The sequence below is a fragment of the Sinocyclocheilus grahami genome, unplaced genomic scaffold, assembly GCF_001515645.1.
Source record: "Sinocyclocheilus grahami isolate Dianchi unplaced genomic scaffold, SAMN03320097.WGS_v1.1 scaffold555.1, whole genome shotgun sequence".
Taxonomy (NCBI): domain Eukaryota; kingdom Metazoa; phylum Chordata; class Actinopteri; order Cypriniformes; family Cyprinidae; genus Sinocyclocheilus; species Sinocyclocheilus grahami.
The window spans coordinates 557,819-575,018 of NW_015505734.1; the positions used below are offsets into that span (position 1 = coordinate 557,819).

At 36.6% G+C, this 17,200-nt stretch overlaps 1 protein-coding gene and 1 pseudogene across 4 annotated transcripts in view; both read right to left on the bottom strand.

Annotated features, from left to right (window-relative positions):
- The window catches only part of LOC107556111 (unconventional myosin-Ie-like), an 18,433-nt pseudogene extending 8,353 nt beyond the window's left edge, over positions 1-10,080 (bottom strand).
- A 706-nt stretch (positions 10,081-10,786) lies between these two features.
- LOC107556110 (phosphatidylinositol 4-kinase beta-like) overlaps positions 10,787-17,200 on the bottom strand; it is a 26,640-nt gene continuing 20,226 nt past the window's right edge. For all 4 annotated transcript variants that reach the window (XM_016239148.1, XM_016239146.1, XM_016239147.1 and 1 more), the window contains 9 exons: positions 16,207-16,434; positions 15,841-16,068; positions 15,649-15,758; positions 15,464-15,568; positions 15,256-15,379; positions 13,142-13,407; positions 12,929-13,061; positions 12,697-12,817; positions 10,787-12,600 (listed from right to left, as the gene is read on the bottom strand). In XM_016239148.1, the coding sequence (XP_016094634.1) occupies positions 12,419-12,600; positions 12,697-12,817; positions 12,929-13,061; positions 13,142-13,407; positions 15,256-15,379; positions 15,464-15,568; positions 15,649-15,758; positions 15,841-16,068; positions 16,207-16,434 (1,497 nt within the window). In that variant the 3' untranslated portion in view covers positions 10,787-12,418. The remainder of the gene's footprint in view (positions 12,601-12,696; positions 12,818-12,928; positions 13,062-13,141; positions 13,408-15,255; positions 15,380-15,463; positions 15,569-15,648; positions 15,759-15,840; positions 16,069-16,206; positions 16,435-17,200) is intronic.

A 17,200-nucleotide genomic window follows, 5' to 3' on the forward strand; every position in this document is an offset into this window, starting at 1 on the left:
ATATTTTCTAAATTGACATTTACCTATATATAGAGCTCCATCTGAACATTTGAAAAGCGTCTCTTACCTTGCCTGCATAGTGGTGCACTATGAAACCTTTGTTCCAGCTGTTGAAGTGCTCATGAGTGCCAATTTGCGACTGCAGTTTTTGCAGCAGAGTCTGATCTGCACCCTCTCCTTTTGCATGCATGGTGGCGCACACATCATCCAGGATGCTCATGATGCCAGGAGGATTCTGGGTTATTAAGGTGCCCATTAGATGCCATTAGTAGAACGGTGTTGTTATGCATATGACAATCGATTTGATGCAGAATAACTACAAAGTGTAAACTCACCAATTTGGACTCAATTAAGTCACATACAACTTTGTTGTTAAAGTACTCAATGGGGGTCCATCTGATTCCCTCCTGTACGTACTCTTCCTGCAAATGAGATGGAAAACATCAGCAAACATTTCCCTAGAGACCTCTGTGTGTATATGTTTATTAAAAAGTATTCTCATTTCTTTCTCATAAATTATTCATTATTCTCACCTGCTCTGCTTTTAGTGTGAGCTCAATAAAAATCTGCTGCAGTTTTTCATTCACAAAGTTAATGCAGAATTGCTCAAATCCATTTTTCTAGAGAGGCAAAGGCATGTGGTTACTTATAAAATTAATAAAACGAATAAAAAGAAGAGATGCATGTAGAAAACATAAATTAACTCACCTGAAAGATTTCAAAACCATAGATGTCCAGAACTCCGATGTTTAACTCTTCGTGGTCTTTTTGCATTGCCTTGTTTATGGCCTTCAAATACAAGCACAAACTAATTTAAATTACTTTTCTTTTGCTTTTTCAGACATATACTAACGTTCAAAAGTTTGGGGTCAGTAAGTAGACTTTTACACTCACCAAGGCTGCATTTATTTGTAACATTCGAAATGTCTTTATTGTCACAAAGTCAGTACAAAAGATGTGAAAATATTCCACATATTCCATCACGGCCAACTAATGTCAAACCAACAGTGTATAGTGGAAGGAAAACACACTTCTTCCACAGTAGGAGTAAGTGTTGCACCTACACTACTGCCAACCATTCAGGTGCATTTTATAAAATGTGATTTTTTACCATTTATTCCTGAATTTCTTAACCCTATTTTATCAATAAAGAGATATTCTTTATAAAAGTGAAGACTCTGCCACGCCCTCTTAAAACGCCTCGTTTAAACACGCCCCCACATGTCTACGTCACTGTGTGGGAAGATTTGCATAACACCGCCCAAATGTTCATGCAAAGAAGGAAGGCATAACTTTGATTCTCGCTGTGATATTGTTGTTGCCGCCGCCGCCTTGTCGTGGAGACGCTGTGTGTTTCGTCGTGAAAGCGAAACTACTTTGTTTGGCCTTCCAAATGAGGACACAACTAGAAATCAGTGGTTAAGTTGTATTTACAACACTGTTCCAGAACAGTTCAACCCAAATATTCAGGTGTGTGCAGCGCATTTTACGCAGGACTGTTTCCTGATCCTGGTAGAGTAGCCTACAATGCCGGCTGTGCACAAAGGTTGTTTCTATAAGTGTTTCTATAAGTTTCTCCGATCACAAATGCAGACATGGTTTTATGTTTACGCGGCGCGATACGCAATGCAACACAGTAAAAAGACAGCATAAATCATTAGAATCAGTAATTATGTCGCGTCGGGACACGGCATCACAGTATGGTAAGGGCGTAACATGCTTGAGGTATTCGGCCAATCACAATGCACTAGATAGCTGGCCAATCAGAGAACACCTCGCTTTTCAGTACGATGAGCTTTGTAAAAATCGACGCATTTCAGAAAGGCGGGGCATAGAGGAGAAACAATAATGTACAGTATGTGGAAAATAATGTGTTTTTTGAACCTTAAACCACATAAACACATTTCATTACACCAAATACACAAAATAATGTTCTTTTTAGCAACATCATATGACCCCTTTAATGCTTCTTTGCAAAATAAAACATACTGACCCAAAGCTTTTGGGTCAATACACCCACCATAGGAACACAAAAACATATTATTTTAGACAATTAAAATTCTAAAAATTCTAATTGACTCACATCAACCAAGTAGTCAAAAAGTCTAGAATACAGGGCTTTGGACAGGGCGTCACGGGTGAAGGAGGCCTGCTCCTTGTTCAAGGTGACAGAAATAGTCTCCGTTTTGCCACCCCACTTGCTGTCCATGATGCGACTGGTTAGTTTGCTCTTTAGACCGTCCTGATTGATTCCCAACAGGTAAGACGGGAATGCCAGGACTGCAGCAGAGTGAGAAAGTGAATACATTATGTAGCTAAGATAAATATCCTTACACAAGCTCCTCAAGAATGGCTTGTTTTGTCCTTCTTCTCACTTGGAATCGGATATACATACTGGTAAATGAATAAAATGTAAGCATAAACTCACAGTCTGCACTCTCCACCACAGCATAGTTGCCCTCCTCTCTGAAAGCGATGTTGCCAAGATGGAGGATTCCAGCCACAATCTGCATCACGGTGTCCTGTGCGTCCAAAGACAGGCCGACCACAGACATGGCAGCCTAAAAATGCAATCTTTATCTTTTTTTTTCATTATGAGAGTGTTTATACTGAATGGCAGGAACACAACCAGAAGGTTTCTATTAGGGGATTCAATGCTTCACACCCACCATTGTGTCTTTAAACTCCTTTTTGTCATTAACATCCTCCACGGTGTAGGTGTCGGACTGGTTTAAGTACAAGTAGTAATCAGGGGTTGTGATGCCTAAATTCTCTCTCTGCTCCTTGGTGGCTCCTTGCAAGAGCTGATACAGAAAAACAGTGGTATCAACAACAACCTACAGGACTTTTATCCTATTTCAATAATCCTCCAAACTGACCTGATTTAGTAAGCTACTAATATGACACAATAAAATCCACAATTGGCCTTAACTAGATTAAATCACATTGCCGTAACATGACACACAACAATTTGCCAGCTTACACAACACATCACACCCTGAAATGCCGTTTTCATTGAAGTGTTTCCATGAGTTTACAGCTTTACCTGGTAATATATATGGAAATTCCTTTCCCCATGGTTCTGAGACACTACTCTGGATTTTTCCAAAAGGAAGTTGGAGATCTTTCCACCATCAGGTTCTCCTCCTCGGCTGAACTGAATTTCGAAGTATTTTCCCTGAGGTATGAAATAAACATATTATGCAGTGAACTTAAAGCTTGTGCACTGACATTATCGCATATGCATGTGTTGGCATACTGCTGCAGAAAAGAAAATGAACAGTAAAGCCTAGTGAACTACAACTTCACAGACTACTCACACTCACACACACAAACTGCACTCCTACAATCAAATCCTGCAGCCAACAAGCTATAAAATGCTAAGAACCAGCATGTTCCAAATGACATTCTTAGAACTGGATAGCACACCGATTCTAGAGACTAAACAGCAGAGAGACTTACATGTTCCTTTAAATAATAATAATAATAATAATACTAAAAATATGATTTAATTAAAATTTCAATATAATTTTTTCAGTAACAAGATATATCTATAAGGTATATATTTCATAAAAAAATATTATATGTATTTTTAAAATGAATTAATTTTTTAAATAATCATAATTTCTGACTCTAAATAATGGGATAAAATGATCAGACATAAAATAGTAATAAAATGATCTAAAATACTTTTCTTTTAAGACAAATCATTGCAGCAAGACTTACAAAGCGACTGGAGTTGTTGTTGCGGACAGTTTTTGCGTTCCCAAAAGCCTCCAGGAGGGGGTTAGACTGGAGAATGATGTCTTTAACATGCTAAAAGAGGAAACAACAATACATCACAGACAATTTAAGTATGCCATGTAAGATATGTACGTTAAACACTTTATTAGATTAAACCAGTGTTTCCCAACCTTTCTTTAGTTGCGGCACCCTTTGGAAATTTTAACAAATTTGTGGCACCCTACAAAATTAATTTTGTCAAAATATTTGAATTTCTAACTTCGATATGATACTTTAAAAAAACTTTCCTGTCAGCTTGATTTTTGAGTGGACTTTGCTGTTCCAATGAGCATGAATGGTCTATGAGTGGAGCACTCACATCGGCCGTGAGCGACTGAGCGGAGCACACACACGCATAGAGCGGACAATACGCAGAGCGTCACACCACGTGAAAGTGAAACCTGAGCGGTGAACTCATTTCAGTGCATCTCTAATTATTGCCGACATCAGAAATGGATATTATATAATAGCTGCTTTTATGAACATACACCGGTTGGGAAACACTGGTTTAAACTATGAAAAACAGTTTGAATCATTAAAGGTTTATAGTTACTGATGCTGACTGGCAATGCACTGTTCAGTGTCACAGAGGAACAAAGAGATCATTGTCAGATAATTGTCTAGGTGATTTCAAAGGCACTACATTTCACATACAATGAGAATAGAATTTGGGCAATATTAACAAAAGAAACAACCACACCCATGAGTTCACATGAATTTTGAGTTGAGTTCAATCAGGCTCTCACTAAGCAAATGGCCTTCTAACAAAGGTATTCCCAAACCTGTTTGTTAGTCAAACCTGTCTGACCTAAAATATGTACTTGAAGCACCCCCTAAGATTTTAAGTTAATATTTCAATATTTTAGCAACAAATTTGCATGTTCACGGTTTTCTGATGTTTGGTTAATGGTCACATAACATCCAAGTCAACAAATAAAATAGTTCATCTTGTTTTAGTAATTGAATTGAATTGTTTTTATTTTATATTACATTTTTATTTATTAACTATTATATTTAATATATATTTATATATTATTTTTTTATATATAATTAATATATTTTATTATATAATATTATATTTATTTTTATTATATTTATATTTCATTATTAATTAATGAATATATTAAAATTAATTATTCGCTTTTTATTAAACCCTCCTTCACAAACCCCCGTTTAGGAAACCCTGATTTAGCAGATAATAGCCTCACCTGAACTTTAGTTCCACCTCCTGAGACTTTGGAGATGTAGCTCATAATGTACTTGGCTGCCACTGTCTTTCCTGCTCCACTCTCTCCGCTGTATTACAAACACATTCAGATCACATATAATGCAAACCTTTGATGCGATACAAATACTTTAAAGGTGTCTCAGGGTGTGGACGCCAGATCCTTGATCCCTGACCTGATAATGGCACACTGGTTCTCTGAGTCAATCATCATGTTGCGGTACATATTGTCGGCCAGAGCGTAGATGTGGGGGGGATTCTCATACTGTGCCTGTGAATGACAGAATACACACACATCGCGGGGTCTAATACTACTGTCCTGGAAAATTAAACGTCACATTTGCATGAAATCGAGGTAGAGGCATTATTCCGTAACCAGTACCACATCCTGATTTACATATGCAGTTTTGATGATTTTTATGATTTGGCCATCCAGGGAAAGATGTTAACAAATACAGATTCGTAGGCAGTTTTTGGAAGCACAACAGCAAGACCGGACATGCAATGACATTGCTCTGCTCAATCTGACTTAAGTCCTGTTCACACCAAGAACGATAACTATAAAGATAACGATATTAGCGTCCACACCAGTGAACGATATCGTCTGTTTATTCTAAGCGCACATGCATCTGCCGCTTTAAATTCTTAAGCTTGTTACAGTAGGATGGATTCTGATTGGCTGTCAGTGTTTTATCGTTTATCAGCTGGAAAAAAATCGTTTGGAAAGTGATCACAACGATATCATTCCTCTGTATCGTTATCGTTATAGTTTTGGTGTGAACTATGCTATTCTTTAATATTGAGAACGATTTTTAGAACTATATCTTTATAGTTATCGTGCTTGGTGTGAACGGGCCTTTATCCTGCGGGAATGATTATTCATCTGAACATTATCTTCATTTATTAGTATCCATGTATTTATGGCATAGTACAGTAAAGCATTATGTACTGGACACTAATAGAAAATGTATATTGTACTTACAGCTCCCTGATACAGTTCAATCTCACGGTCTGTGAAATACGGCAGCTGTTTAAAAGGGTTCACTGAGATCAGCACAGGACCAATGTATGTCTAAAGAGTTGTGGTTATGGCAAAAACAAATGCTGGTAGGTTGACAAAAATAGATGTGAGATGAGCTATGAGCAGTTTTTTTTTTCATGTCAATTACATTTGGAGAGCAGGGAAAAGGGACACAATTCTCTTAATCAGATATTGGCACACATAATTGCCTGTGATACTAGATAAATGTTTTTTCTTTTTCTTTTTGAATATATTTTAAAATGTTCTCTTTCTGGTCCAAGTCAAATAAGCCCAAGTATCTGTAATTTTCAGATATGATATAGACTCTTATGCGCAACATTATGCATTTATTTCATCGAAGAATATTAAAATAAAAATATTTTTACAATGTAAAGTAACTGTTTTCTTTTTGAAAATATATTTTAAAATGTGTTTTATTCCTGTGATGGCCTTCAGTTTCACACGATCCTTCAAAAATCATTCTATTATGATGATTTGTTCATCAAGAAACACTTCGAATTATTATCAGTTGAAAATGGTGCTGCTTAATGTTTCTGTGGAAACAAAATATTCTTTGACAAGTAAAAAGTTCAAAAAACTAAATTGATTTGAAATTGATTCAAATCTTTCGTAACTGTCTTTACTATCTCTTTTGATCACTGTAATGCATCATTTCTGAATAAAAGCATTAATTTCTTTAAAAAATGATTTACTGACGCCAAACTTTTCAACTGTAGCGTACAGTGGGTACGGAAAGTATTCAGACCCCCTTAAATTTTTCACTCTTTGTTATATTGCAGCCATTTGCTAAAATCATTAAAATAATTAAAATAAAATCAAGTTATTTTTTTTCCTCATTAATGTACACACAGCACCCCATATTGACAGAAAAACACAGAATTGTTGACATTTTTGCAGATTTATTAAAAAAGAAAAACTGAAATATCACATGGTCCTAAGTATTCAGACCCTTTGCTGTGACACTCATATATTTAACTCGGGTGCTGTACATTTCTTCTGATCATCCTTGAGATGGTTCTACACCTTCATTTGAGTCCAGCTGTGTGATATTTCAGTTTTTTCTTTTTAATAAATCTGCAAAAATGTCAACAATTCTGTGTTTTTCTGTCAATATAGGGTGCTGTGTGTACATTAATGAGGAAAAAAAGTATTTATATTTAAGTATGCCAGACCAAATAACCAAATAATTATTGTTCATTACAGACATAAGGATACGAAAATGAAGTCATCCATGTATCTTTTCTTGAGGTTTTCTGTGATGGCATCTTCACTGATCTTGGAGAGGAGGACCATGTCGTCCACACCACTGACCTTCACATTCTGGGTCTGCCAGTGATATTTCTCTTTGCTCCCCTGTATGAGAGAGAGCAATTATTCATTTAAACATATCTCTATGGTCACCTGTGAAATGAATGAATGCTGACACACTATTGGGTTACATAAAGATTATTTAAATGCATTTTGCTACTTTATACAGTTGGCGGCACTGTGTTAGACAAGAGGGCTGGTGTTCAGCAGAATTAATAAGTTAACAAGTTGATTAAAGGGTTAATAAGTGTAAGAATATACTGATTAACGACGAGCCAGCAACTATGCACAGAGGAGGAAATGACATTTATAAAATACTCTCTGTTATGAGCACTTTCATAAGACTTGTGAAGCGGTAAAACCTCGGACACTTTGAGAGGACAGGACTATGACAACAACAAAACCTTAAATCTGCACATATGTCATATGCAGTGCAGGTGTACAACAAAACAAAAAAATGTGAGCCATATTTCTCACCCTCAAGCCATAAACAATGCAAATGCTTAGTCAGGTGATCAGAGGCGGACAGTAACTAAGTACATTTACTTGAGTATTGTACTTAAGTTCACTTTTTGAGTATCTGTACTTTACTTGAGTATTATTTGTTCTGGAAACTTATGACTTTAACTTCACTACATTTGAAAGACAAATATTGTACTTTTCACTCCACTACATTTCTATCAAGATCCTCAAAGTAGAGAGTCGTTACTATGTAGCAGCTTTGGTCAGTGGGTGATTTTTTTCTCTCTAAAACGTGACTTTCTTTTTTTCAGACAGTTTATCAGTAATCACACTTGTAGGGCTACATGAAGAGATTTCCCAGCATTTTTTTTAGCACTGACCAGTTCCAAATGTGATATTTATTTACAACAATTCAATAATAAGAAGTTAATATTGTGGTTTATATTAGACACAATATTGTCTGATTTTGCTAAATTGTGTTAAAATATTACCTATAAAGCCACAGAAGAACTGTTGTGCGTCTCCTAATAAAACACAATAGGTGTTGGACTTGAAGCAGCACTGCACAGACTGTTCTGTGTGTGACACCAAAGTACCACAAGAGCGATTAGACAGCATTTTTTATTTTTTTTTGTTTTGATGTCAAATGAATCTTGCTGTTTTGCTTTTTAGTTAAAAAGCAGTGTTGCTGTTGTAAAGTTATACAGCTACAGTTGTGTTGCTGGGTTTTACAGTGCATTGACAAAGGAAATTTACTTTTGGTACTTAAGTACTTTTAAAAGCAAGTACTTCTGTACTTTTACTTAAGTAAAAATCTTTCTTTACAACTTTTACTTGTAATGGAGTAATATTTGACCAGCAGTATCTGTACTTTCACTCAAGTAATGGAGTTGTGTACTTTGTCCACCTCTGCAGGTGATTAAGAATTAAGTACGGCCAATGTAATCTCTGATAAATATAATGAGTATTTCCTCCTTGCATAAATCATTAACAATAATTCTGAGGAAAACTTGGGCTCCCCTCCCAGATCCTAAATAGAAGGGGAAAACGACTTTGAATTCAAATTACTATCATTATTATGTGCTTTCACTGACATTCAACAGAATAGTGCAAATAAATTGGATTTCCATTGGCCTCTCATGAATTCTAGGAACTTCCAAAGTTATTGTGCGTTACATTTTCTTGTCAGATTAATGTCCCAAAACCGAATTTGATGGTGTTTGACAGGCAAAACACTGTCCACCTAAATATCTACAATGTATTTCAGAAGTTACTGCTAGACTGTTTCTTCAGGCCACACTAATGATTTGGGATATACTTTGCTAGACAGGTAAACAATGAAATAAATGTCTAAAATCCTTCCGCTACATTAATTTGTTTTGTCGACAGTGAAAATGCAACTTCTATGTTGTAGTAGTACTGTAGTAGACAGGTCAATAGAACAATGCTAGCGTTGTGAGCAAGATTTAGAGTCAGCTGCAACTCTTAATTTTTTAACTCAACTTAAATTGATATTTTAATTTCCAAAGTTATTGTGCGTTACATTTTCTTGTCAGATTAATGTCCCAAAACCGAATTTGATGGTGTTTGACAGGCAAAACACTGTCCACCTAAATATCTACAATGTATTTCAGAAGTTACTGCTAGACTGTTTCTTCAGGCCACACTAATGATTTGGGATATACTTTGCTAGACAGGTAAACAATGAAATAAATGTCTAAAATCCTTCCGCTACATTAATTTGTTTTGTCGACAGTGAAAATGCAACTTCTATGTTGTAGTAGTACTGTAGTAGACAGGTCAATAGAACAATGCTAGCGTTGTGAGCAAGATTTAGTCAGCTGCAACTCTTAATTTTTTAACTCAACTTAAATTGATATTTTAACAGGTTATTTCAGGTTTTAAAAGCACTTACCATGATGGATTAAAGGCACTTCCTGTATCACACCCTTGATAACATTCAGTCCTGTGTGGACTCTTCGAGGAAATCTTGCAAGCTTCAGGTGAAACTCCAGGATTTATCTAGTCGTCCATTTGATATTCCACCTATAACCTCCGATACGATTTCTTAATTCTATCCAAAAAACGTAAATGACCCTGGATATAGTGTTTCATGTATCGGGAACACTTGTGAAACGATTAAATAATTGGTTTTATGGGTGTTGTCCATGCATCGGCAAGTGTAGGCAGGTACTGGAGAGTTTTTCCTTCTTTCTGTTGCGAACGAATGGCAGATACTTGCACATAACGGCGCCACCCCACGATCCTGAACGGATTTACCTGTGCCACAGGTAATCACAGCACACTACAAACGCAAGAAAATGAGCCTCTGCTCTGGCCTCGGCTGGAGATAGTGTGGTGAAACCATTTTAGTGCCTCTCAACAATTTTCTGTTATTTATAAATGTAGAAATAAAATAAATGTTATTTAGAAAATTTCTAACCACTACTCTGCTCGGTGCAAATCATTTTTTGTCTGATATCCATCTTCCATCTTATCAGCTAGTACAATAAAAATTTATTTTGTACAACAGTGTGTAACAATATAGCATTTTGAAAATGTATTATCTTACTAAATACTATTACTTATCAATTATTAAATTTTTGTAAGTGATCCACCCAGACAGGGTATGTAGGATTGTGATATTCACAACAAGTGCACCAAAAATAAAAGAAAAAAATATAAATTTCAGGGTCCCAAAAGACTTGTCTGATATCCATCTTCCATCTTATCAGCTAGTACAATAAAAATGTATTTTGTACAACAGTGTGTAACAATATAGCATTTTGAAAATGTATTATCTTACTAAATACTATTACTTATCAATTATTACATTTTTGTAAGTGATCCACCCAGACAGGGTATGTAGGATTGTGATATTCACAACAAGTGCACCAAAAATAAAAGAAAAAAATATAAATTTCAGGGTCTCAAAAGACTTTAAAAAAAATATATACAATTTGTGGAACGGGAACATTTAATTTATTATACAAAGGAACATTCACAAGGAAGGCTATTCACATGATCTTAAGAGCTGGTCCGTTTTACAAGTTTCAAAAAAAAGTTTGATGCTGAAACAATAGAAGTATAAAATAGTAAAGAGAAACGATAAAGCTTGTTGAAAATGTACACAACGTCTAAACTGCCTTCGCACAGGCAAACAAATTAAAGGAAATTGTGGCTCCCGCTAAGAGAATGAATTAAAACGGTTAAGAGAAGCACTGATATCACAGGGAAATAAGACGAGGCTCAACACATGCCCACGAAAATAAAGAAAAATTATAATAAAAAAACTAGAAATTTTAGGCAGGGAATTTTATACCTGTACATGTGTAGGAAATAAAAACAAAGAAAGACTGTTGATTTAATGTGTTCGCTTTTTCATAGCCCTTTCCATTTCTCCTGTGCAACAGATTCTGAACAACTCCTCACTGTTTATATATATATATATATATTTAAAAAAAAAAATCCAGTGGCTCAGTCACACATTTATACATGGCTGCCCACCTCAGATCAGCTGTAAAAATGCACATTATAAATTCAGGTTAGCTGTACAAACTAGCACGACTAGGATTATAATGTGCCAAACAAAATAACAAAATGAAATCCACAGAGAACGTTGAGAAAGTGTCATTTCATATGAAATATCTGTAAAAGGGCAATAAATAGTGTTCATATCTCGCAGTCCACCATATTTCAGTCCAGACCTTTGGAAACTCAAAATAGTTTATACATTTATTTTGATCTAGAAAACAGACCAGGTTATTTTAATTCAGTCCTAATTATTTTAATGTCGTCTTCTATGTGAATTGAAGATTAAACCTCTCATTTGATTAGTGGAGTCACTGATCTGTCTTTGGTGTTTTGACGTTTAACACATCCATATTGAATTAAAAAGCTTCATTAACCCCATCACGTTCAAGCGCTTCTCACAGGGTCAAATGAGAGCACTTTAAGCAAACCTTCCATGGCTTAACGGTCTCTTACTTGTGCGGCACTAAGCTGAAGATCTCTTAAACAGTTCATGTAACACTGACTTCACAAAGCTGAACAATACAGCAATGTTTACCATCCGAATCCCTCATTTCATAATGCAATTTATAGGCTTTGATACAGCATCACCTGTTTTCCACCCTACTGCATGAGTGTGTGTTGAAATTCTGAATGTTATTCAACCAAAGTATATATCATTAGTGGTATAGCAACCAAAAAATCTGATGATGATAATATGGGGTGTTGACGTCAGTCAGTACACAGGTGAGTCACAGAGCAGCGTAGTGTTTAAATGAGGCACTGGAAAGCTGGATAAAACTCAACTCTGGGTATCCAGAGTACTGCAAGACGTCATGACAAAAAAGGGAGGGTTTAAACGAAAGGTGATGTTGAAAAAAGACGACAAACAGTTACTTCACAGCTCAAGACCTCTTCAGTCAGGGTAAAAAAACTAAACAAAAAGAGCACAAAATAAAGTTAATCAGTCTGAAGGGTACAGAAACACAGGGGTGGTTTTGGGAAGCGGGCGTTAGGAGTGGTTTTTAAAGTGGTACAGCCTTTTTTCCAGTTTTAGCGCTCCAGTCCGTGTGCACCCCGGCCACCGCTCACATGATGCCGTTGGTGAGATACTGAAAGCCGTCGTACAGCTTGGTAGTGATGGAACGCATGGAGCCGTCCACCATCTGCTCCACCAACACCTGCAGCTGCTCCTCTGTCAGGTTCATGTGGAAACGCTCCTTCAGGTTACGGATGGTGCTGGAGCCGTGGAAGCAGGGAAGCTGAGAACCTGCACAACATATAAAAAATTGAATGATAAAGTGTCCTCAGATGAATATAGAAAGACAAAGATGCTCCATCCCCTGAAGCTTCAGACAAACAATACCTTGATGCATGATTTCTACAATCTGGATGACCTTCTCCATGTGCTTGCGTGCAGCGATGAGGCCTTGGAGCATGAGCATCTTATAATAATTGAACATGTCTCTATCCAGACCTCCCATTACCTAAAAGAGATGCACAGATTTGAAAATTCTGGGAGAAGCTGATCATTATTTTTTACATCCTTCTCTACATTCAATGATGACTTCATCCAATATAAACATAATTTTACTTACATCAACAAATTCACTGGTTAGTTTAAAGGCAGATGTCTCGAAGCCCAGGTTACGTGGAGAGCTGGAAAGGATGAAGCCAAAGTCGATGTGAATGATGTGGCCCTCAGAGTCTAGCAGGATATTTCCATTGTGCCTGAAAAACAAGAGAAAATGGTGGTTATAACTTATCCAAATAATTTTCTTCCGACATGATTCAAGCATGGTCTCACTCACCTGTCCTTAACCTGCAGCAGATAGCAGATGAGACAGTAGCCAGCGCAGCTCTGAACAAAGTTGCGCTGAGCGGTAAGGAATTCCTCTGTATTGTAGTTCCCATGCTCTTGCCGGAAGTAGTCGAGCAATGAAAGCTGACTCTGTTTCTTCACCTGGTGAATGGACACAGCGTTGACCACTGGCTCAATCATACCACTGTCTGAGGAGATGACCAGGATCTTGTAGGGCTTGATCCACAAGGGAACCCGTTCTTGTTCCCAGATAATCTGGAAGACCACAGATGGTGAGAAGATCCAGTATAGCAACAATGCCTGAGGAGGCCTCACTTCAAAAAACACATTGTAAACTACTGTTCAAAAGTTTGGGGTCAGTAAGATTAAAAAAAAAAAAAACTGAATTAATAACTCTATTCGGCAAGGATGCAATGATCAAAAGTGACAGTTAAAGACATTCATTAATTTATAAAGATTTCTATTTCTATTCTATTCTAAATAAATGCTGTTATTTTCAACTTTCTAATCATATAAGAATCCTGAAAAGAAAATATCAGTTATATAGTTTCTTTATACATTTATTTTGACCTAGAAAACTGTTCTATATTAAGCCACATTATCAACATTGATAATAATAAGAAATGTTTCTTGAGTACCAAATCAGCATATTAGAATGATTTCTGAAGGATCACTTGACTCTGAAGACTGGAGTAATGGCTGCTGCAATAAATGTAGCCTCTTTGAGCATAGGAAAAACATTTAAAAAATCTTACCAACCCCAAACTTTTCAACGGTAATATACATTCATATTTTTAAAACATAATATCCTGTAATTTTATATATATTTAAAAAGTATATCCTACAATTGATGATGTGATATAACTAGGGATGAACCAATATTAAAAAAAAAAATAAATAAACTGCTACATTTTTAAAAAGCTGATAATAAACTAAAAATAAAAGCACTAAAACCTAAAATCAATCATTATAAAGTCTACAAGTGATTTTAGCATCATGACAATATAATGAATAGTGTGAAAAATAGGGGAAATGAGCAAGCACAATGAAATATACAATACTGGCCAATATCCACTATGGTATTGATATATTATGCATCCCAAGTAGGGATGCATGATATTGGATTTTGCCGATATCCGATATGCCGATATTTTTCAACTTATTTTGGCCGATAGCGATATATTTCCTTTTGTTTGGAAAAAACAAGTCTCTCCTGTGCAGAAATTATAAGCAGATTATTTTTTAATTTTGGTTAGTTTTTAACAATAACTTATTTGTTAGAATTAAATAAACAACAATGAAGTTCTTTTATAATGACAGTACATTGAAGATTTGAAAATAACTATAAATAAACTATATTCAATCGCTGCATTTTTTTTTTCAGAAAGATGCAGTGGTAACCATAACATTTTATTTTAAGATTTAACATTTGTAAATGGTCTAAAGCAAGAGCTGTAAAAATTCTCATAGAATCAAGAGCTCATAATTTGTTTCAAAATATAACATTACACATTAATGAATAAATCAGTAAATACAAAATTATTTAAGTGACATGTTTGTGTTTTTTTGTTGATGTTGTTGTAAGCTATAGCATCTGAACTTGAAATCAAAACATACTCATGATTTTATGGCATCAATTACGGCTTTATTTAATCAGAAACAGTCTAAATATTATGTGTGTATTTTGCTTGCATTTTATTAGAAGTAGGCCAACAGCACCCCCTACGGAATTAAAACTCCTTACTGAGTGGGCATTAGGACTTGGGGAGGCTGCCACTGCACATGCTATTACCGTTTACTCTATCATACAGGAAGGGTCATTCTGTACATGCATATTCTCAGTTTAAATGCATCATTCAGGCAAAACTTTGCTTCAAGAATGAACCACACTGCTGACGTGATGTAATCGCTAGCATACCTGAGCACATGTGAGTTCATGTATTCCTCTTATCGGCAAGACATATCGGCATAATTTTTCATATCAGGCCGATATTTACATTTAAAGCCATTATCGGCCTATTCCGATATCAGTCCGATAATATCGTGCATCCCTAATCCCAAGATTTAACCCCATTTTAAAAGACAAATTATGAAGAGTGCAACCTGTAGCTGTTTCAGCACTTGATAGGCGAGAAGCTCCTGTCTCAGGTCATCGCCACATTTCACAATAACAGACAGAAGACGCCAGTTGGGCAGGTGGCCATAGGGGGAGCCCTCCCTTATCCGTCTATTCAACAACACAGGAATGATTAAATCAGACTAAACAAATGAATGAAAAAACCAACCATGGTGAAGAATGTCGTACACATACCTCACTTTTTCCTGCCATGGTTCCTTTAAGGCTACGGCTGAGGGATCCTCTGGGTCCCTCTTAAATGTGGTGGGGGTGTGGGCGAGTTGCTCGGACAGGCGTCGTCTAAAATAAAAACATTCCAGTTAAATTAGTATTGTCTTTCTTACTGTTTGCAATTATTGATGCATTATCTCCAAGTCTACCTGATATCTCCAGCTGCAATAAAAATAGGTTCCTTGCTCTCCTGGCTGGTGATGCTATCTACTGAGAACTGGGAAATGTTGTCACAACTGTTGGTGTGGATCTCTGGAAGCTTAAGAACAAAAAACAAAGGTCAGCTCTCTAACAATAGCAAATCTGTAGCTGTTACCCTTACAGATGCTCTGTCCGAGTACCTCCACTTGCAGCTCTCCGATGTCATCTACAGACCATGCCTCATCATCATTGTCATAATTGGGAACCGTGGAGAAGCTGCTGGCACGCTGGTCGGGCGTGATGCCACAATCGGGAAGATTCTCTACAGATCGTGTGCTGCGAATCCGTGTTTCCGGGATTCTCACTGGCACACTTGATGTCTCAAAGTTCTCACATTCCAGAACTTCTACATAGATTAAGTAAGGTGCCTGGAAAAGCACAAAAAGACAGTATAACAATCTTTAGAAGTGAAATTAGGAAAGAAAGAGTCTTTCAAACCCCATTAGAAGAAACTAATTAATTCTTCCACTTCAAAAGTCTGGATTCTTATCTCGGCACAACCTTACCTTATCCTTCGAGTTGAGCACGACGGCCTGCGTGTGGGGCACGCGCACCACGTGGTGGTCAAAAGCAGCCGTGGGCAGCCAGACCCGGGCAGGCAGCTTGTGGTTGAGTAGGGACAGCTCTGAGATGAGCCTCTGGGTCTTCTGTTCTTTAGTGGGCAGAGTGGCCAGTCTCTTCCCGATCCCCATTAGAGACTTAATGAACTCCCTCTGAGGGGTCAGACGCACAGGCTGAGAGCAGAATGAAGATTGAGAGAGGAAGAGAAAGATGATGGGAAAAGAGAGAAAAGTCATTTGAACACAAATTGAAGCATATGCAAACAGATTTAGGCATTTGCAGAGGAATTATTCTAACAAAAAGGGTTGCATGATATACAAAATACAAAAAATAATTAAAAAAAGTACCACTGATTTAAAATGGTACGATACCAATATATTGCAAATTTTGTTACCTGATAACAATGTGCTGATATTCAGCACAGTTCAGATATTCAGGCAGTGTGACATGAAGCATAAAAAGCAAAGTTAAAGGCGATGTGTCATTTTTTCCAATGTTAAAACCTAAAACCTCCTATCCCAGCTAAAAGGAAATTACGTATATAGTATAAATTTGCATGTTAACATGTTTAATCTATCACAGTCTGATTTAATATTAATATCAGTCAGATAGTAATATCGAGTAGTATCAGAGTTGGTATCGTACCAAAGCCTAAAATTCTGGAGCCGACTGTACATCCAAACTAAAACAATTGCTGATATTCATTGGATGTATGAGTAATTGCACATAATTGTTTTATTATTCAGCACAGGAATATGTGGAGCATTGCTCAAAACCACTAAAAATCTGCATGCATGATTAGAAGGCACAGCATTCTAAACTCAAAGTGAAGCATGGACATAAAAAAAAAGAAATGGTGAGAGAGAGAGAGAGAGAGAGAGAGAGAGAGAGAGAGAGAGAGAGAGAGAGAGAGGGGGTTTTAGAAAGAGCCGACAACAA